This window comes from Eulemur rufifrons, chromosome 24 (assembly GCF_041146395.1).
Source record: "Eulemur rufifrons isolate Redbay chromosome 24, OSU_ERuf_1, whole genome shotgun sequence".
NCBI classification, from domain to species: Eukaryota; Metazoa; Chordata; class Mammalia; order Primates; family Lemuridae; genus Eulemur; species Eulemur rufifrons.
Window position 1 is genome coordinate 12,099,978 of NC_091006.1, and position 22,112 is coordinate 12,122,089.

At 40.3% G+C, this 22,112-nt stretch overlaps 1 protein-coding gene across 1 annotated transcript; it reads right to left on the reverse strand.

The window, feature by feature from the left end:
* Window positions 1-370: 370 nt before the first annotated feature.
* BSPH1 (binder of sperm protein homolog 1) lies at window positions 371-10,399 on the reverse strand. The gene is made up of 4 exons (XM_069456911.1): window positions 10,327-10,399; window positions 3,084-3,113; window positions 1,268-1,399; window positions 371-513 (listed from the first exon to the last, which is right to left on the reverse strand). Exons 1-4 carry the CDS (start codon window positions 10,397-10,399, stop codon window positions 371-373), a joined length of 378 nt encoding a protein of 125 aa, XP_069313012.1.
* Between the last annotated feature and the right edge of the window lie 11,713 nt (window positions 10,400-22,112).

The window sequence follows — 22,112 nt, forward strand, 5'->3', positions numbered from 1 at the left end:
GAGAGGGGTCTTGCTCTTGCTCAGGCTGGTCTTGAACTCCTGAGCTCAAGCAATCCTCCCGCCTCAGCCTCCCAGAGTGCTGGGATTACAGGCGTGAGCCACCGTGTCCAGCCTCATACACATTTTTTTAAGGACCCAATTTTACACAGACAGCAAGAAAAAGTAGGCTAGAAGATAGGTCTCCATGTTAAAATCCCATACTCCCTAATCAAAACCCCAAGTTATTGATGTCAAATCACCTTCAATTCACATCTCAGAATAAAACCCTTTTAATGAGGATCTTACCTCCTCCTCTGCCAAAAAAAGCTATAGGTTCTTTCCAATGAGGATGATTACGCTTCTTCACCCTGTCCCCCAGCCAATCTCACCATCAATCACAATATTTCCAAATTCTGTCCCTGTTAAAATTCTTGGTCAGTGAACACCATTTCTGCCCAAATGCATTCCCATCTTCCGTACACGCCCAGTAGATCATGCGTCTGTACCAAAAGGGAAACGCACATTTTGCAAAGTCTGCAGAGAAGAAAGATGCAGTCAGAATAAGGAACCTTTCCGTTTTGCACCTCCCCTCCGCCTCACCACACACACACACACACACACACACACACACGTGCACTTCCGCTTCCCACCCAGGCCGTCCGCTCTGCCCTGTCCTACCAAAGGCATATGAGAACAATACTGGTGGGGGGCCAGGTGCGGTGGCTCGCGCCTGTAATCCTAGCACTCTGGGAGGCCAACGCAGGTGAATTGTTTGAGTTTAGGAGTTCGAGACCAGCCTGAGCAAGAGCGAGACCCCATCTCTACTAAAAATAGAAAGAAATTATATGGACAGCTAAAAATATATATAGAAAAAATTAGCCAGACATGGTGGCACATGCCTGTAGTCCCAGCTACTCGGGAGGCTGAGGCAGGAGGATCGCTTGAGCCCAGGAGTTTGAGGTTGCTGTGAGCTAGGCTGATGCCATGGCACTCTAGCCCGGGCAACAGAGTGACACTGTGTCTCAAAAAAAAAAAAAATACTGGTGGGGGACTGAGATCCCATATCGCTTTAATGTCCTACTAGAAGATTTCCTTTCAAGATCATAAAATTGAAGTGCTCATAATATATCTTTGGTGGCACGTGATTTTCTTACTGTCAGAAATTGCACATCCTGTGTTTTCACAACTTAATTGGCTTTAGATTCCATTTGCAGAACCCTCTTGTGTGCTCACCAAATCTCAGAGGCCCAGGTTACCACCTTGGGGTATTCAGAGGCAAGACCCTCACCTTCTGCGGTGCAATACTTCCAGTATCCTTCGTAAGTCTCGTTTAACGAGCACCACTTGTGTCTTGCCTTGAGCCTGATGCAGTCGTAGAATGTTTGGTTTTTATACTGGAATGGAAAGACGCACTCCCCATCTAGAGAAAACAAAAATTCTTCATCTGTTTCTGGGAGTCTTTATGGAGAGGTGATAAACTGACTTTCCTCCTAGGGGTTGGTGCACTCGGAAATCAGAGCCACTACCTTTGGCTCTATTGAACACACACACATACGTGGATTTTTGCTGTCCCCCCAAATAAACCATACTTGGTACCCATAACTTGAGTTTCTAACTTAACACATCATAGAAAACCTTTTCAAGTAACTTTCGTAGCTCGAACGCCTCCCTTCTAATGCTGGCTCATGTTCTGTGATATGGATTCATCACAATTTGTTCAATACTTTCCACATTCAGATTTTTTCCCACTGTAAACACTCCATGCATTTAAACCCTTATATACTGAAGCACTTGTTTCCATAGACAATTATCCCCAAAGCGTGGTTACTCGGACAAAGCATCTGCGAAGTTTTAACATTGATGGGAATTGCTTTCTTAAAGGGCTAGAGCAATTCATCTTCCCTATCAACTGTGCTGTCTTACTTGAGTTTTCATCAGTATGAAGCATTTACACACTTTAAAAGTGTTTACCTGTACAACAGATGATTCCTGCCTTGCTTTAAAAGATCTCCTGGTCCTTACACTATCCACATATTTTCCTATATTTTCTTCTTAAATTAAATGATTTTGTTTCTTTTACATATAAATTTTTATTAAGCAAGAATTTAGTTTTGTATATGATGCAAGAAGGGAGTGCAACTTTATTTTGTCCAAACAGGTATTCAATAATGACAGATTGATCATAAAACACACCACTTGCACATTTAAACCTCTATACATTTAAAACCATATATTAAATTCTAATATATCCTGGGATCCTTTCATATTAAGATTCCATCCATAGAGTTTCTTAAAATTATTAGAGAGGTAGGATGGCGTGGTGGTAACACGAGCAGGCTCTGGGGCCAGCAAGCATCGTAAAATACTTTTTCTTCTTCTTATTATGTGACTCTCTCTAAGCTGATACCATGCTGTTTATATTACAATATTTTATTAATAGCATATTTAAAGAGCTGATGAAACAAATTATTTCTCTACCCCAACACTATTTTTGTTCATAATGTTACTAATTATTATTGGATATATTTTCCATACGAATTTTAAAATCTGCTATTCCCTATTAGATTGGCAGAAATTAAAGAGTAGAAACAATCAGCACTGGTGAAAGGTCAGGGTGACTTCTATTTCTCTGTTTTTTTTTTTAAACAGTCTTGCTCTGTCACCTGAGCTAGAGTGCAGTGGCATCATCATAGCTCACTGCAACATCAAACTTCTGGCTCAAGCCATTCTTCTGCCTCAGCCTTCTGAGTAGCTGAAACTACAGGCATGCACCACTACATCTGGCTAATGTTTCTAGTTTGAGTAGAGATGGGGTCTTGCTCTTGCTCAGCCTGGTGTGGAACTCCTGGCCTCAAGCAATCCTCCTGCCTTGGCATCCCAGAGTGCTAGAATTATAGGCATGAGCCACAATGCCTGGCCCTATTTCTCTGTGGTTTTTTTTTTTTTTTTTAAAAACCTATTTACAAGGCACTTACATTACATTTTATTAAAGGGGAAAAAGAATTTTATCAGAAAAAAATCACCAATTCCCCAATTTTTACAAAAAAAAAAACAAAATTAAAAGAAAATATACTTTAATAGGAAAAGTTTTTTGATCAACTTACCTTTGACCTCTGCAAAATGAGTTATAGTGTCTGAAAAACAAAATTTGGAGCTAACATTTAGTTTACTATTTTTAGACTTTAAAAGGGGCTCTTGTATAAAATGGAATTAAGTAAAAATGTTAGTTTGAGGAAAAGTGACATTGTTATTGCATTACGTCTTCCATGCAAGAACATGGCACAATCTTCACATTTTCAGAACCTGTTTTATACTCTTCAATGTGATTTTCTTATTTACTTTATATAAATCCTATGCTTTTCTTGCTGATTTAATTCCAAAGTGTTATTTTTTTGGTCATTGATCTTAAATAGAATGTTTTCTTTGTCCATCAATGTCTAGTTGGTTCTGACCAGTACAGAGAAAAACTACTGACTGTTGTGTGTTTATCTTGTATTCAGCCACATAGCCATATTCTCTTATTAAAACTAGTAATTTTTACTAGTGTTCCTAAGGACTTTAAAGCACACAATCATAAAATAATTTTTCCTATTTTTTATAGGCTTATAGATTTTTTTCCTTTTATAGCATCACATATGTTAGAAGCCCACCAAATAATGATAAGTAGCATTGATGGCAATAGATAGCTCTGTGCTTTCCTGGTTTTAGTTGAAATGACATTCAGATTAAGAATATTCATTCCAGCATGATTAGTATTAGTTAAAAAATATGAATCAACTAAAAATATCAATTACTAAAGGAATTTAAAATTAAAATACAGTTTTATGATATCATATACACATTAATAAAGGTGACCATATAAATAGAGATGGAAAAATTTGCACTTCATTTTTAAGTGGCAAAAAGCACTATTTCATTGTGTTCCATAATATTTGATTTTTACAAAAGCAGGATTACATTATGAAGTTGTATATAATTAACTATTTAATCACTCACAAATATTAACAGTAAAATTGACAGTAAAATCATGATTTCTCTTGGTCTTTCTTTACCTACTTTTAACATGAAGCTTACTTATTTTATACATAAATACATAAAATGGTTTTTAATGAAAAATATGATTTCTTACCAGAAAAAGAAGTATTCAATGATTTCACATTTTATTGCAAAATTTAAAAAGAAACTCTAATAAAAGTTTTTTGATCAACTCACCTATAGTTGGTGGAAAATCATCTGAAAGACACAATTTTGAACAAACATTTGTCATTAGATTTAGCCTTTAAAATGAAAAAATGAAAAAAATGTAATTATTTCCCTAGATTCTATTCCAGTAATAATAATATTTTGAAGGTTACACATCGAAATTCAATAGTGCCTATTTGTAGTAGTGTGATTGTGGGTGACTTCTAATTTTCCTTTTGTTTTAACTGTACTTATCAAATATTATTAATGAATAGGAACAATTAAAATTATTTTTAAAAAATTCTGGAGGCAAAATAAATGATTATTTTTCCCACATTTTTCTACAAAATGAACCATATTATAATAGGAAAACGTTTTACCATTTCACCATTTTCTGTTTTGTTTTGCTTTATTCTATTTCTTTTTAGTACTTTATGGAAGGTACAGTTTGAAGCAAACATTTACTTGACTGTCCTTAGCTTTTACAATGAGATTAAGTTCGTTTTAGCATCTGTTAAAGAACGGTTTTTGCAGCTGGACTTCATAGATTTGTTGTGAGGATTAAATGAAAACATATGTCAAGGACCCTACACAATACATGGCACATAGCAAGCAGTTAGCATATGGTAACAATTTTATTGCAATGATAATGATTTCTGTTCTTACAATAATCATTATTGTTTGCTCTGCTACCAGGTAGAAGACAGATCCAAGTTGGCAAAAGATTTTCACAAACCACAGAAAACTACATCCATTAAAAATTGCTCCAGAATTTAAAGGTGACTTTGGTATTCAACAAATATTGAAGTTACAGGAAATCTGAAAGAAAGTGCTAAGGCACTTCATAATAAATATTTAATAGATTGTTTATTATTCACAGGTTTTCAACTGCTCTTTTTTAAGATCAGAATACAGGCAAGATCTTAATGGGTATGCATTTGCCTATACATTTTGAGTAGCTTGCCAATGATGTGAAATATATTTTTAGGAGATGGGAAATAGTTTTAGGGTTGACAAGAGGGGAAGGGTAGGGAACTTTTAACAACATGAATTACAGTGTAGGGAAATGAACTAACAGGAACCACTGGTGTATAGAGAACTATGGGAAAGTGCCAAGTATGAAGGATTCTAGTAGGAGGACACATTTGTAACACAAATTGACAGTGTAGATAAAGAAATATACTTTCTTAGGATCTTTAATTCGAATCTCAGTTGTCACTTGCTAGCTATGTGACCTTGGGCACATGATCCAGCCCCTCTGTGCCTCAGATTTTCTTCAGCAAAATGAGGGCAATTATTATATCTACTTCCTGGGATTGTTATGAGGAACAAACGGATTATGCATATAAAATACTTAGAATAATGCCTATGACAAAGAAAGCACTTGATAGCTTACAGCTGCTATTGTTATCAACAATGTTGTAACAACTGAAATATTGTCATCAACCTCTTCATCATTAGTACCATGAGATTCAGGCTGGTCTTCGGGAAGGCTCACTGGTGTTTCTGATATGGAACATTACAGGCTTTTTATTTTTAGCACCTCTTCTCGTTCATACCTGAATTCAACTATTAGAGATTCATGCCTTTGGTATTGCCACTTTCCAAATGAAATCCCTTCCCCAGGAGGGAAAAATAAGGACCATACATCTGGGGCCCTGCACATCTTCTATGTACTGGGCACTCTGTTTTATTTAACTTAACAGAACAATTTTGTGAGTCAAGCATTATTTCCATCATGTTACAGACAGAGTTCAGAAAAGCTAACTAAGCTCTGTGGGATTACCAATTTGAGTCCCCCTTAGAGGGGATGGGTCAGTGGAACGTAAGGAGCCAGATCTTAGCACAGGCTCAACCACTTACCAACCATCTACCCTCAGTTTGCTCAGCTGTAAAACAGAGAGAGACCATTAGCACATCAAGTCCTTCCCAGGTTGAATATTCTAATATTCTTGGAACGGGAGAAACTGGCTGATAGCTTTACTTTTTTCCTTAAACCATTACTTTTCAACCATTGTTCCTTTATAAGCCACTAAACCTATAATATTTACCTCCTCCTCCTTAGAACTTGAACTTCTTGTTTTGCCATTTTGCATAATTCCCAATGAGTGATTTTATGTAAAGGCAATTTAATTTAAAATCAGCATGTACTTAATTAAATACTAAATCTTTGTTATAAAGTTCATTGAATTGAGTCTTTATGAATAGTCATAATTTTAGAATGAAATATAATATAGAATGAATTATGGAATAAACACAGAATGAAAAATTGTGTCGCTCTGAAATAGCAGCTGATGCTTAATACCCATTAAAATTATGTACCATACAAAAGCATAATTTAGTGACAAATAAATTTATGAATGTCTTATTTGGTTAAGAAAACACATACATAATGCAAATTGCAGCTGTATCTCATATTAAAACATTAAAACTCAATAAAATCTGTGTTCATAACGAGTTCATTAATTTTGTGTATTATACCTAGAAGAGCAATGACTTTAATCTTCTATTTACTGTGTATATTTTGTTTATTAATGACTGTCTTGCTATTCGCTCATGTTTATTCATTTCACAAGTTTATCTTTCAGCTGAATGCTCGAGGCTGCCATGGTGGCCTGAAATGAAAACTTTTACCTTAGTCACATGTTACTCAAGGAATACCCATAATGTACCAGTGCGGTGGTTCACAAACTTTGCTGCATGTTAGAATCACAAGCTGAAATTTAAAAAATCCTGATGCCTTCTACTTCTGGGTATATACACAAAATTGAAAGCAGAGACCCAAACAAGTATTTGTACACTGATGTTCATAGTAGCATTATTCACAATAACCAAAAGGCAGAAACAACCCAAATGTACGTGGTGACATGAATGGGTGAACAAAATGTGGTACACCCATACAATGAGGTATTATTTAGCCTTAAAAAGGAATGAAATTCTGGTACATGCCACAGCATGGATGAACCTTGAAGGCAATAGACTAAGTAAAATAAGCTAGACACAAAAGGACAACTTTTGCATGATTTCATTTATTTGAGGTAACTAGAATAGTCAAATTCATAGAGACAAAAAAGTGAAACGGTGATTTCTAGGGGCTGGAGGGAGGGAGGAATGGGAGTTATTGTTTAATGGGTATGGAGTTTCAGTCTGTAGATGGTTGTACGACAATGTGAATGCACTTAATGCCACTGAGCTATACACTTAAAAACAGTTACAATGGTAAGTTTTATGATATACATAACTTACCATTATTAATAAAAACAGAAAAAATTCTGATGTCCAACTTGTACCCCAAATCAATTAAATCAGAATATCTGTGGGTGAACAATTTTTAAAAGAGCTCCAGTAATTCCAATAAGCTGCAAAGTTTGGCAATCACTGGACTAATGGCCAAGAACAGAAAGCGTAGGCAATTATAATGTGGACATGTGACAAGTCAAAGGAAAGCACAGCAAGGTAATAATCCTACCTATTTACCTCAAAATTACTTTCACTCATTTTCTAAGTTATTTAATCCAATCCTTATGTACGTGTCATGATATCTCTGGTAATTCAAGAGCCAAGGTTAGAGAAAATATGGTGTGCTTACACCCATTTCGACCTTTTTATTTACTAGGGGGAAAGAGTCAACCCATACCCCCATGGTGTTTGTGTGTGTGTGTGTGGAGGAGGGATGCTGAAATTGGCACACTTTTGGGTCAGAGTTGGAGAAATACACGGTGATGCCGTGGTATTGAAGGAAGGAATAAAATAGAACCAAACTACAGGGCATGAGCAAAGACCTCCGCGGCCAGGGACCTCCAAAAGCGCTCAGGTGGATGACAAACATGTGTTGAGTGCCTGCTATGTCCCCAGTATAGTGCTAGGTTCTGGGGTACCAACCAGAGGAGTGGGTGAAAAGGTGGGCTCTGGACTACATAAACCAAAGTGGAATTCCAAGATCCACGGGCTCATCAGGAGTTAAGCTTGTGTTTCTTCTTCTGAAATATGGGGATTTTAATTGTATCTACTTCCCAGATTTGTTGAGTTCATTCAGCCTAAATTTTATAGTGAAACTATTAGGAAATTGATTTTTTTTTTTTTTTTTTTTTTTTTTGAGACAAGAGTCTCACTTTGTTGCCCAGGCTAGAGTGAGTGCCGTGGCGTCAGCCTAGCTCACAGCAACCTCAAACTCCTGGGCTTAAGTGATCCTCCTGCCTCAGCTTCCTGAGTAGCTGGGACTACAGGCATGCACCACCATGCCCAGCTAATTTTTCTACATATATTTTTAGTTGGCCAGATAATTTCTTTCTATTTTTTAGTAGAGACAGGGTCTCGCTCTTGCTCAGGCTGGTCTCAAACTCCTGACCTCGAGCGATCCAACCCCCTCGGCCTCCCAGAGTGCTAGGATTACAGGCATGAGCCACCACGCCCAGCCTTGATTTGTTTTTAAATATTATCCTAGTCCCGATCTCATGGATGGAGAGATACAAACAAGTACAATAGAGCCTTCTGCTATGATTGTAGAACAGGTGCCACCAGGTAAGTGTCAAATGCAACATCATCATAACACAAACACAGCGTGTGATTATCCATGCTATAAAATTATAATGTGAGTTCCCACTCAAACGTCCCTCTCTGACACTAGAAGTTCTTTCTGTCTTCCACGTGAGGATCACTTGTTTGCCAATGGTGGGATGTTGCAAGTACGATGCAAATGCAACCCCAACGGACTGCAAAGTCAAGTTGCTCATCTTGTGAAAGATGCAAGATTTTATGAGTTTAATAAAAGCAATATTGGGCAAATGAGGATCTGGCTCATCATGATCAGCTAAAAAATGATAAAAGATAAAATAGCTCATAGAGTGACTCCATAAATGCTCCAAAAAGAAATTTTTTTGGATTTCAAAGGATGAAGGCCAGACCCTAAAAATTAATGCAGTCCTAGACTACTTATACATAGGTGGCTTTCTTCATGACCCTTTAGTGAATGTCTAGAACAGAAAAGAAAGATACAACCTGGGAAATCATATGATTTTGTCAAAAAAGTTCTGCCTCCCAATTCTTTTCATTCTCAAGAATTGACCTTTGGTAATAATTTAAACTAAATTTGGTTAAAATATAAGCTTTTAAAAATACCCTTATTTGAAAAAATTGAGTCTCATTTGTTCAGGTAAACCTTAATTAAAATTGTTTTAAATTTACCATGAGATTTTGATCTTTGGATTTCTCCAGGACCAGTTACCTTCATGTACTAAAAGAAATCTTAATTTTTTTCTATATATATAATTTTAGCTGTCCAGATCATTTCTTTCTATTTTTAGTAGAGACGGGGTCTCGCTCTTGCTCAGGCTGGTCTCGAACTCCTGACCTCAAGTGATCCTCCCGTCTCGGCCTCCCAGAGTGCAGGCGTGAGCCACCACACCTGGCCAATATTCTTTTTTTGTATGTATGTACAAAAGTGATGTATGATTTAAAAAAAAACAAACCTATGGCCAAGTCAAAAAGTGTTATTTTCCGATAAGTGTAAAGTCAAAATCCTAGCTGATGAGAAAGCAGTGGTCATAGTTACATTGAGAGCATCTTTTTTTCCTTTCTTTACTTTTTGAAAAAACATTTGTCAGCATTGTGTTTTATTTATTTTTTAATGCAAAGATGTCCTGAAAAATGTTTAAAAGAAATACAGGCAAAGTCATTGTTCTTGGCTCTTCCATAAAAAATTGTTTTCACGACCATGCAGAGTCCTCATCAAACAGGAAATCTCTTTTTATAGTACCACTTTATTATTGTTAAAGGCAATATGACTTTGGTAGAGGAATAAAACAGACTTTACAAAAATTAGTTTTGTTTTCAAAACCTCTACAGAAGGCGTTTAAAATATCTTAAAGGACAACACCTGGTTATCAAGTAACACGACTCCTGTGAACAGAATTTTCCAATTTACATTCTCATTCTTTCGTTGTTATAGCTGAACTTTCTTATTTTTTTAAAGCTTACTGATGGATCATGGTTTTTTTTTTGTTTTGTGTTTTTACATAAAGATACCTGAAAGACAGAGCATCTTTTTCTTTCTTAGGGTACCCGAAGGAAGGGTGACGCTTACCCACCCAGACGTCTCAGGTTTGATTACATATAGCAGACATGCTGCAAATGTCCAACCCCAGGCATGGCCACGTTGTTCCTCACCTTCGTATGGAAGACTGAGTACACCGCAAAGCAGGCAGAACCAAGTCAGCAGAGGGTCCCCGAGCTGGGCCATTCTGCTCCCTTCCGGGACTGGTGGTTGACAAGCTCAGCTCCAAGATTTTATAGCCATGGGAACCAGCCAATGTCTCCTCCCTACTCCCCATTCCCTTTCCCCTCTTCTCCTCTTCCCCTTCTCTCCCTCTCCTCCTCCTCCATCCTTCCAGCCTCTCTCTCCCTCCGCTCCAAAGCTAAGCCTTGCATAGGAAGAAATACAGAAGAAGCAACACTTAAAGCAACTGAAGTTAACTACAGACAAGGGCGAGTCGGCGTGAGAACTTTCAAGCTGTTGGCATGAGGACATTCATCAGTGATCACAGCAGCAGTCACTGATTTATCTACCTCTTGGATCTTACCGGGCTTTGTCAGCCAGCGCTGCGGAGTCCCCTGGAGAGGCCCAAGTGTCCCTGTGTATGTTCCAGAAACTTCCCTGTGGGCTGCTGTTCTCAAGGAAGTTCTAGGTGATTTACTTAATGGGCTGCAGGTGGCTTTGAGGGTCTAAGAAATAATTTACCTAATGGGCTGCAGGTGGCTTTGAAGGTCTACGAAATAAGCAACGCAGCGTTTATGGTTTATGGCCACCTACATTTCTAACTCTGAAAACTGAGAGCAATTATAAATTCTGAAACACATTCTATTATGTTCTTAATTACTGTTTCTAAAAGTTGAAAATGGGCTGCCATTTTGTCTCTATTATTTTTATCAGGAAGATGGAATTTCCTTTGGAAAAAAATGGCAAAAGAAAGCCCTACCCCTAAGACTGTCAAAAATGTCAACAGCTATCAAATGAGAAGCGCTTAAGAAATAAAATCCTACACAGGGCTTTAAAAAAGCCAAGCTACCTTTGGAGAAACCAAAGTATTTTATGGTTGCCTGCACTTATTTCTGACATTTCTGCAGGTATGCGTTGCTTCTTACAATCACTTGAGAAAGTTTGTCCCTAAATCTTGGATCTACAAACATGTCAAGCCAGCAAGGCAATTGGCTTTTGAGATAACGGTCATTTGGGAATTCCCATCAGTATCTAATTCATTTCACATGCAGCCACTCCAGCTTCTTCCCAGGAGTTGAATCTTTATAGCAGGGATCATGTAAGAAATTAGACTTCCATTCTCAGAGCACGGACTTTCATTGCTTTTTTCTCTCTTTCTTTCTCTTCTTTCCCCCCCAGCTTTATTGAGGTATAATTGGTATACACAAAACTTCAAATAATTAATGCACACAATTTAGTGAGTTTGGACATATGTGTACACTCGTGTTAGCATCACCCCAATCATGGTAATAAATACGTTCATCGCATCCAAAAGTTTCCTTGTGTGTTTTTTCTTGGTATGTGTGCGAGGTAAGAACACTTAACATGAGATCTACCCTTAACAACTTTTTAAGTGCACGATACCTTACCGTTAACTATAGTCCCATTTTGTACACCAGATCTCTGGAACGTATCTTGTAGAACTAACTTCATACCCATTGAACACCACCTCTCCATTTCCCCCCTTCCCATCCCCTGATAACCACCATTCTACCGTCTACCTCTATACATTTGACTATTCCGCATGCCTCATACCTGTGTCTGGCTTATTTCACTCAGCGCAATGTCTTCCAGGTCCATCCATGCTGTTGCAAATGCTAGAATTTCCTTAGTTTTTAAGGCTGAATAATATTCCATTATATTACCACATTTTCTTTATCCATTCATCTGTTCTTGGACGTTTGGGTTGTTGCATCTCTCAGCTATTGTGATTAATGCTGCAATGAACACGGGAGTGCACATACCTCTTTGAGATCTTGATTTCAATTTTTTTTTTTTTGGCTCTATACCCAGAAATGGGATGGCTGGATCGTATAGTAGTTCTATTTTTAATTTTCTGAGGCACCTCCATTTTGTTTTCCATAGTGGCTGCACCATTTTATATTCCCATCAATAGTGTGCAAGGGTTTTAGTTTCTCCACATCCTCGTCAACACTTGTTATCTTTCACATTTTTTTTAAATAATAGGCATCCTAAAACATTTCCATATGAAACTAATATTTCCATAAGACAGGTGTTTGGGTCCTTTCTTGGTGACCCAGTGAGTTGGGAGGTGCTATATTCAGTCCCTTTGCTGTTCAAGCAGCCAATGAACTATTATAGCTGCTTTCCCTCTTACTTGAACATCTTTCACCAAAACGTGAGAAGGCAGTTCTAGAATATTCTACAACATAATAGTTGGTCTTTGGCACACTGTCCTTTTGCTATGATTATTGATACTGTATGGACACTGTGTTAAGACATCATGCACTTGCAATTTCTAAATCACTCGTCTTTGCCTTCAGCATCTTTGTGCCATGTCAATCATGGTTGCATTGCATGTCACCAATTTCCCATTCTGTAAATATTTCCTCAAATCGGATTCACTTTAATATTAGCTGTACGAGATCCAAAAGTCCCTTAGCAAGTGAATAAAATAGAAGAGTCGAATGTATCATTAGCCCATCTTGCTGTCAATTTCTAATTTCTCTCTGTTATTTCTGTATACCTGAGTATTGATGAACAAGCTAAGAATTAACCTATCTAATATCCCCTCCCTCCCATCTGACTGACACCCGATCAATGTTATTCTTATATGTGCTCTTAGGTGATGATCAGTGAAACCAATTTGATGGTGAGTACATGTGGTGCTTATTTTTCCATTCTTGGGATACTTCACTTAGTAGAATGGGTTCCAGCTCTCTCCAGGAAAATACAAGGGGGCTATATCACCATTGTTTCTTACAGCTGAGCAGTACTCCATGGTATACACATACCATATTTTATTAATCCACTCATGTATTGATGGGCACTTGGGTTGTTTCCACATCTTTGCAATTGTGAATTGCAGCATACTCATTTTAACACCTTTGGGTATATACCCAGAAGTGGGATTACTGGATCACACGATAATTTTATTTTTAATTTCCTGAGGAAATTCTGTTACTAAAAAACTGTGGTCTTTCCCTACTTTACATCAGCTGCAAAGAAAGAGCATCCAATTGTTGGTAAGGCATTTAGGTTTTTTATTCTTCAGGCAAAGAATGGAGGGTGAATGTGTGCACTTAAGGCACTCTCTCCCTGAGCAAAGGTAGCTGTGGGAGTTTTAAAGAGTTAGATGTAGGACGGTGGAGGTGTGCGAGCAAGTACAGGGTGGAGATTCAGAAGCCTGGATGCAGTTCATGTACACGCTTCCTCATATATTGCATGTACAGAAAATGGCAGAATTTCTTGCTGGGGGAGTGACTTTTAGTATTATAATGACATGTTCATGAGTTAAAGGTAACTGAAGGCCGCTTGCTCTGGTCTCACTGGCTTTGCACAGGTCTGGACTTCTGGCATCCGGCGGGGAGTCACGTGGCTATTTGTAGCATTTGGGTTACAAAGAAAGCAATGAAGACAGAGGCAGAGACAGAAGACAGTGGCAGGGTCGGGGGAGGCTGCCACGTGAGAAAATCCAAGCCTGCACGTTTCTTATTTTGAAAACACCCACGCCTGGGCAATGAGAACAGAGCACCAACGTCACAATAAAATAAAACCCCCAAACACTCTGGTGCAAACCCCATTCTCCCCACCAATTTGGTGTATGGCATTTACAAGTCCCTGAGCACAGCTGTGCCTCAATGTCCTCATCTGTAAAACAAGGGAGTCCTTTCAGGGATCAACTGTAACATGTGGTCAATTCTGAAAGATACCAAGGCTGCTTCTTGGTATCTTCCAAGACTTCCAAGTCCAAGACTTCTGGGACTTCTTCAAAAAATTCCAGGATGGTGGAGTATCATTGAAAAATGACAACATATTTCAGGAAGTTAGTTTCAATTCTCCCACGCTTGCCTTCTCACTAGAAAATTCTAGGGCTCTCAGTCTTTCATTATTCAGCTGAAATCTCTTCAGCTCCTCATAGCTGAAATGCCCAGGAGCACTCTCTTCTTTGCTCATTAATATTCTTGTTCCTGACCACAGCCCCCGCAAGATCCCACTAATACACACATGATTGAATTTTATGGGCCTTGTGGATATGCATGAGGTCATCTTGGAGCATCGTTAACTAACCTCAGGTGATCCCATCCAAACCTGCCTTCAGATGGTAACCACTTACGAAGAACCCTCTTTGGGGAGCTGCCATCTTATCCTACAGACAGGCGGGGGACAAAGCCATTCAGCCAGTCCCCAGATAATCCGGAGACCTTGGGAGCAGAACTTTAAAGAGGGTTCGTGGAAAAGCTAGGGCGAGAAGGACTCTCTCAAAGGTACACCTCCACCTGGATCCCTGGGAGGGTGTGAGAGGTGGGGTCTGGGGTCCCCGCAGCAAGGAAGGAAGGTCTAGAGCAGTGTTGTCCACCGGAAATATAATGTCAGCCACATATATAATTGTATGCTTTTTAGTAGCCACGTTAAAAAAGTAAGATGAAATATGTGCAATTTATTTTATTTTGTAGAACTCATGATATCTAAACTATTATCATTTCAACACATAATGAATACAAGCAATTATTAATGAGATATTTTACATTCTTTTTCTCACTCTTTGCCTTTGGAATCCAGTAAGTATTTCACATTCACTACATGTAACGATTTGTACCTGCCCATTTCAGGTGCTCAGAGCCACAAGTGGCTGGGGACCACCATACTGGGCCTGGGAAGGAAAAGTCAGAGAAAGTGGGGAAGGAGGCGTTGGGGGTAGAGTTCTTTCTCTGTTAAAAAACTCAAAGGAGTGGGTGAAGCCCGATTATATGAATGATGTGACAATAAGGAAGGCAGCTTGCATCCCAAGTTTGGAAGAAAGACATGGAAGAAAAGGTACTAAATTGCTTATTAAGAGACTGGACAAGTTGTCTATTAAATGCTGGGCAGTGGATTAGAATCGTCTTGGTTCCACCAGCCTTTGCACCATTCCTCTAAGGAAAGGCTTACTCTCCCTATTTTAGGAAGGAGAAAGCTGAGATTCAAAGAGCTCTCCCTGAGATCCTGTCACTGCTCCTTCCAAAGGCAGCCTAAATATGTAATAGAAGAGGTGTGTGCAGGGGGGTGGGGGCGGATTTACACTGAGCTTTTCAGATGTGGAATCGTTTGCTGCTGAGGAGCAGAAGGAACCAGTATGGTGAAGACACACTATACTCCAATAACTTCACAGGCACATGCTCCTATAATTCTCACAATGGAATTATCATCTCCACTTAAGGAGAATATTGACAACTGAAGGTCAGAGAGGTGAAATGACCTTCCCAAGGCCATCCAGTTGATACATGAGGGAGGTTGACTTTGAACTGCAGTTGGTTGAGTGCCATTATCTTGTCAAAGCTCCACTGTGACATTTTTGGGTTAAGAGAGCTAGACAGCAGAGGCTTCAGGCTAAACTGCCTCCTGGGTACTCTATCAGTGCCTTAATACTACTTGTTATGGTGGCTATTGTTTTCCATATTGGGTAATAGATACTGGGACCTATATGTTATCTCTAACCATTTGAGAACATGTCATGACTGGTTCCTCTCGGTACTCGTCACAGTTCCTTACAGATGGTAGGCTTCTTGAATACTTACTGAATGGGTGATGGTAGATTGATGATGATGGATGGAAGAATGGATTCAACAATTGATGAACAGAAGGATAGATGGATGGAAGGATGGATGAGTGGATGAATGAATGGAAGGATGAATGGAAGGATTTATCGCCAATTATTGAGAGTAGAAATCATGTTTGGTTCTTCTTGGTACTTGCCACCAGTTCCTTATAGACAATAGGGTTCTTGAATGGTTTTTGATGGATGGTGGATTGATGGAAGAATGGATTGAACAATGGATGGATAGAAAGATGATGAATGGAAGAATGGATGAATAGATGGTGGAAAGATGGCTGATGGATGGATGAATGATGGATGGATGGAATATTAACAATGAAGAGTATCATTAAGCAGGGAAAAAAATTCCTAGAAGGTACTATTTCCAGGAAAGTTTGGAAGATAATAAATAACAAAAAGCAAAAAAGAGAAAAGAATTCTAGAACATTCTCAAAATAAGTTTGCTTAATTAATTAATTACTGCAGGCTTAACATGGTGAATAGATGTTATGATCGTCACCATCATTATCATTAACAGCCAACATTTATTGTAAACTACCTCTACAGCACATGCTGTGCTATGTATTTTGTATCTTTTATCTAGTTTAATCTTCCCAACAACTCTATGAAGTAGGTATGATTATTAACACCCCTATTTTAGAGAGGGGTAAGCTGTTGAGTACCTTGTTCAATGGACTCTCCCAGGCACCAGTGAAGCATCCATATAGGCTCCCTATCGCCACGGAATGCCAACAATGAGGGGCCCCTGGCACTGTGCTTTGCTGTATAGATGCTCAATAAATTTGGTATGTCAACAGCTACTCCATAAAATTAATCCACTCCTAAGACAGCCATCTATGAAGATTTGTCATTTTGTAATTTTAAATGGCCTCATATTGCTTTATCCAGGCTGCTCTTCTATGTTTTCTTTTAACATTTTAACTATATGCATGTTTGGGTGTGAGTATGTGTGCATGCACATATCTGTATATGTGCATATATGATCTATGTATGTTATGCATACATAAGTATACACATCTATAATGTACAACGGCACGTGCAAGTATACATATACATATATAATTGTCATTTTAAAAAATGTTTAATTGATATGTAATAATTATACATATTTATGGCATACCTGTGATATTTTGATACATGCATACAATGTGCAATGATCAAATCACCTCCAACATTTAGCATTTCTTTGCATTGGGAACTTTGCAACTCTTTTCTTCTAGCTACGTATATAATTATTGCTTTTAACTTTGAAAATCATACACATCTATGATAAAAATATAAGTGGAAAAAAGTCTTAAGTTTGCCCCTGGTTACCACTTCCAGAGGGTCCCACTTCCAGAAGTGACCAACATCAGCTGCTTCTCACATGGCCTCTCAGGAAAACGTTTTGTGCGTGCACATGTAGAATACAATCGCAGGGTCTCACGGAGAACTACAAGGCCCTAAGTGACCGGGGTTTGCGGATCTTACCCTCTTCACCGTCCCTGGTGCTCACCAAGGCCCAGGCCCATGGACCTCCCTTCTGCAACTCGGGCTGTGCTGCTCTGTTGTCCCCATCAGCGACTCCGGCCTCACTGATCCCTCTGCCTGGAACGCTTGTTCCTCAGACTGCGTGGCTGACTCTTGGTTTGGGCCCAAATCTCACCTGCTCAGACAGGCTTTCCCTGACCACCTGTTGGGCACTGTCGTCCACATCACCCTGTCATTTTCTTCATTGCACTTGTCATATTCTGAAATGGTTTTGATTTTTCTATTACGTTAAAATATACATAGCACAAAATTGACCCTTTGAACTATTTTATTTTATTTTATTTTATTTTTTTTTGAGACAGAGTCTCACTCTGTTGCCCAGGCTAGAGTGAGTGCCGTGGCGTCAGCCTAGCTCACAGCAACCTCAAACTCCTGAGCTCAAGCGATCCTCCTGTCTCAGCCTCCCGAGTAGCTGGGACTACAGGCATGCACCACCATGCCTGGATAATTTTTTTTTTATATATATATTTTTAGCTGTCCATATAATTTCTTTCTATTTTTAGTAGAGATGGGGTCTCGCTCTTGCTCAGGCTGGTCTCGAACTCCTGAGCTCAAACGATCCGCCCACCTCGGCCTCCCAGAGTGCTAGGATTACAGGCGTGAGCCACCGCGCCCGGCCCCTTTTAACTATTTTAAAGCACACAATCCAGTGGCTGCAAGTACATTCACAGTGTTGTCCATCATTATCAAGTTCCAGGCCCTTTTCAGCGCCCCAGTGGAAAACCTCATTTCCTTTTTGTCTTCCTCACCCCAGCAAAATATTAGCCTCATACAAGCACGATTTCACCTGTCCAGCTTACCAACAGCTCCATATAATAGGCACATGACAGATATTTATCAAATAAGCATTAATATTTTAATGACTCCAGAATGGATATAGACATTTTTACATACCAAAGGAATCATACTATACATTCTCTTCTAGAATTTGTATTTTTCACTTAATATTATCGGTATATTTATGACAAAACATACACATCTAACACATTCTATTTAAAGGCACCGTGCTGTTGGTCCATGTGGGTGAACCCAAACTTATCAATTCTCCAATGGTTGTCATTCCATTTATTTCCAGTTACTGATATCATACACACCCTTGGCCAGCTAGTTTCGAGCCTCGGGGGTTCCTGTAATCGACGCATCTTTAGAAAACTTAGTGACATGTGATCTTTGTGAAAGGGACGAGGGCCAAAGAGTCATTGGACTGTTGGGGACGGTGTGGTGGGGGGAGCTGACAGCCTGTAATTTTGAGGCGTTTTGGTGCAGAAGTTGATAAGGCCATGGCAAAAGGATGCTGGGGAAGGCAATGTGACAGCCAAGGACAATCTGTCCAACATGCGTTTGAAACATCAGCCTTGAAGGCAGACTTTGGGGGCGTAGAGAAAGTTGTCACCGTTAGAGTGGCCACTGCTTGGTGTCCTTGCTTCTTCAACCACCTTAAAGCAGGTGCCTCATGCTCACTTCATGTTGAAACTGAGCGACCTTTTTGGGCCAGAGCAGTGTGGTGAGTGACGATCGCGGGGACAGCATTTTCTAGTTGAGAGGCTTAAAGTTTGCGATTGCGTTTAATCCTCTCAAGACTTTGCGCTGCAGAAATGCAACCCCGTGGCAACATGGACATTTGATATAATGATTGGGAGTGTGGGCTCTTCATACTACCTGGTTTAAGTCATGGTTCTACCCTTACCTTTCCATGCCTCATTTTTCTATAGTACGGGCTCATCATAGTCCCTGCCTCAGAGGGTTTTGAGGTAACTAAATGATAATTAAACAAAGTGCTCAGAGACGGGCCTACACACAACAAGTTCTCAATAAATGTTAACAACCATTAATTGTTGAGCACCTACCATGCACCAAAAACTCGGCTTGTATTATTTAATTTTTAAAACAATCCTACGGGATAGATTTCAGTAGTCCCATTTATACAAAAGGAAATTGAGAGTCAAACACATTCAAGGTCAGGCAGATGAGCAGGAATTCATGTCCAGGCCACCCTGTACCGAAGACACAACCACTCACATATTTGACAATTGCAGAAATGAAGACTCTGAGCTGTGGCATGTGTCACGCAGAGCCACACAGCTGGCTTGAGAGGGAGACTGGAGTTGGAAACCTTTGTCCTGCACATCTTCCAAGATGGTTGATTCAAATGGAGCAGTGACAATGACTGGTATTTTACTAAGCACATTTTATGTCCCAGGCGGTGTTCTCACCTTTGTGTGTCCATTTCCTGCTGTTGTCAACAAATCACCACACACTTAGGTGGCTTAACACACATGTATTCTCTTACAGTTCTCTAAGTCAGAGTCTCGCAAGGGCTAACACCATGGTGTCTGCAGGTCCGTGTTCCTCCTGGGGGCTGTAGGAGCGAATCCATTCCCTGGACTGTCCCAGCTTCTAAAGGCTGCCGCGTCCTTTAGCTCACGGCCCCTTCGTTGCATAACCCCAACCTCTGCTTCTGCTGTCGCATCTGATTTTCTGACTCTCCGGCCTCCCTAAGACCCCTCTGATTGATGACATAGAATCTAGGCTCATCTCCCCATGGCAAGATCCTTAATCACATCTGCAAAGTCCCTCCCCCCTTTCATATTCACAAATTCTGGGGATTAGGACGGGGCCATTATTCCAACCGACCACAGCATCTATTAACCACCTCACGCTGACATTCAGAGACTGCAACAATGATCACCCTCCTTCTCATCAGCTGGAAGAGGAACTGAGCCACAGAGCGCTGAGTACCTGTGTTGGGGTCACAGAGGTCATGGGGGGTGAAGCATTCAACCCAGGCACCGGGCTCCAAAGCAGGAACTTCTAGTTATTACAATATTCTCCCTGTCTGGACCTTAGTATCTGAATTTGAATCTTGGGGAGAAAGGTAGAAATGAAAGCTTAAGATGAATGAACTCATTGAAGTGTAGGTATTGGGGTTTTTGGTGAGGCAGGGATATATATAAGCTTGAAGCTGTAAGTAGTAAAGGGTTTGAAGGAAATGGCAAAATTTCTCTCTCCTGTCTCCATAAATAGTCCTAAAATATCCGGCTTGTGTGCCCCCTCTGACATGTACAAAGTGCCTTCGGGTATCTTCTCTATGCATAACAAGATCTCAAGGTGGGTTTAGTCTCCCTCATCTGATGATTGGCAAAACTGCCCCCACGTCTGCTGTGGTCTGACTCCAAAGCCGCAGCACCCCTCTTTCTTACTGGCCAACAAAACACTGACAATGGCAGGGTGCTGGTCCCCGCTGCCCCACCGCTTGGGACAAACAGATCTCCAAGCATTTGAACGTGCCAGTGCCCAGGGAATAATGTGGTCCTCACCTGCATGTTCCAGACGTGGGTGTCTGGCTACAAAGGCTTGTTTTATAGTTTAATCATTGTCTTGAACCACCCCCAAAATATTTTCTATTAATACCTATGACTTGGCCCAAGTAGACCTATTAGCATTTCAGACCACCAGCTGATATCAGTTCCTTGTATTTGCATGGAATTCTTTACGGCACAAAGAAGCAAGCCATGCAAACATCTCTACAGGGGTGGGGGCTGGGGAAGCATCACAAGTGAAGAGCAGTGCAAAGGCCCTGAGGTGTCAGCAAGCTTGGCTTGTGCAAGGAATAGTAAAAGCAGTAGCTGGGAAAGGTCAAGAGAGGGGAAGATAATAAATGAACTTCAAGGGAAAAGGAATGTGGACTATGGATTGTATTCTAAAGGTGATGGAGGATTTTGAATTAATGTATGTTGCTCCTGCTCACTGTAATCTCTTCAGTAGCTTCTGGTTGCGTTCAGAATATAAGGAAGGCTCTGCAGGGTCAGGCCCCATCCACCTTGCCATGTGTCTTAGGTCCTTGCTCCTCGTCACTCATGGCCCCAGCCACGCTGGTTCCACTCCGCTCCCTGAACACATCTAGCTGTTTGCATCTCAGGCCCTTTTCACATCTGGTTCTCCTGCCTGGATGATTCCCCGCCCCCCAGCGCCCCTCCCAGCTCCTCTCACACCTCCCTCCTCCTTCTCTTCCTCCAGGAGTAGCTTATGTGTCATCGTCCAGCGGCCCCTCCCCTGGCCTCACAATCAAAAGTGACCTGCCCTAGGTATTCCTTTCTGCAGCCTCAGTTCTCCTCCTTCGTAGCCATGATCACTATAAAGGGTTGTATTTGTTTCTGGTTTCTTTACTTCGTGATCTGTCTCCTCCATAGACTGTCAGCCCCACGAAGGCAGGGACACTCGGTGCCTGCTTCACCCGCTGCGGTAGGCTCATCCTCTAGTGCTGCACCCTACGCACTGTACGTGCTCAGTAGATAGTTGCTCCTGAAGGAATGAGTAAAAGGGTGCATCAAGAAAGAGCATCAAGGCCAGGCGTGGTGGCTCACGCCTATAATCCTAGCACTCTGGGAGGCCGAGGCGGGAAGATCGCTCGAGGTCAGTTGTTCGAGACCAGCCTGAGCAAGAGCGAGACCCCATCTCTACTAAAAATAGAAAGAAATTATTTGGACAGCTAAAAAATATATATATAGAAAAAATTAGCCGGGCATGCCTGTAGTCCCAGTTACTCGGGAGGCTGAGGCAGAAGGATTGCTTGAGCCCAGGAGTTTGAGGTTGCTGTGAGCTAGGCTGATG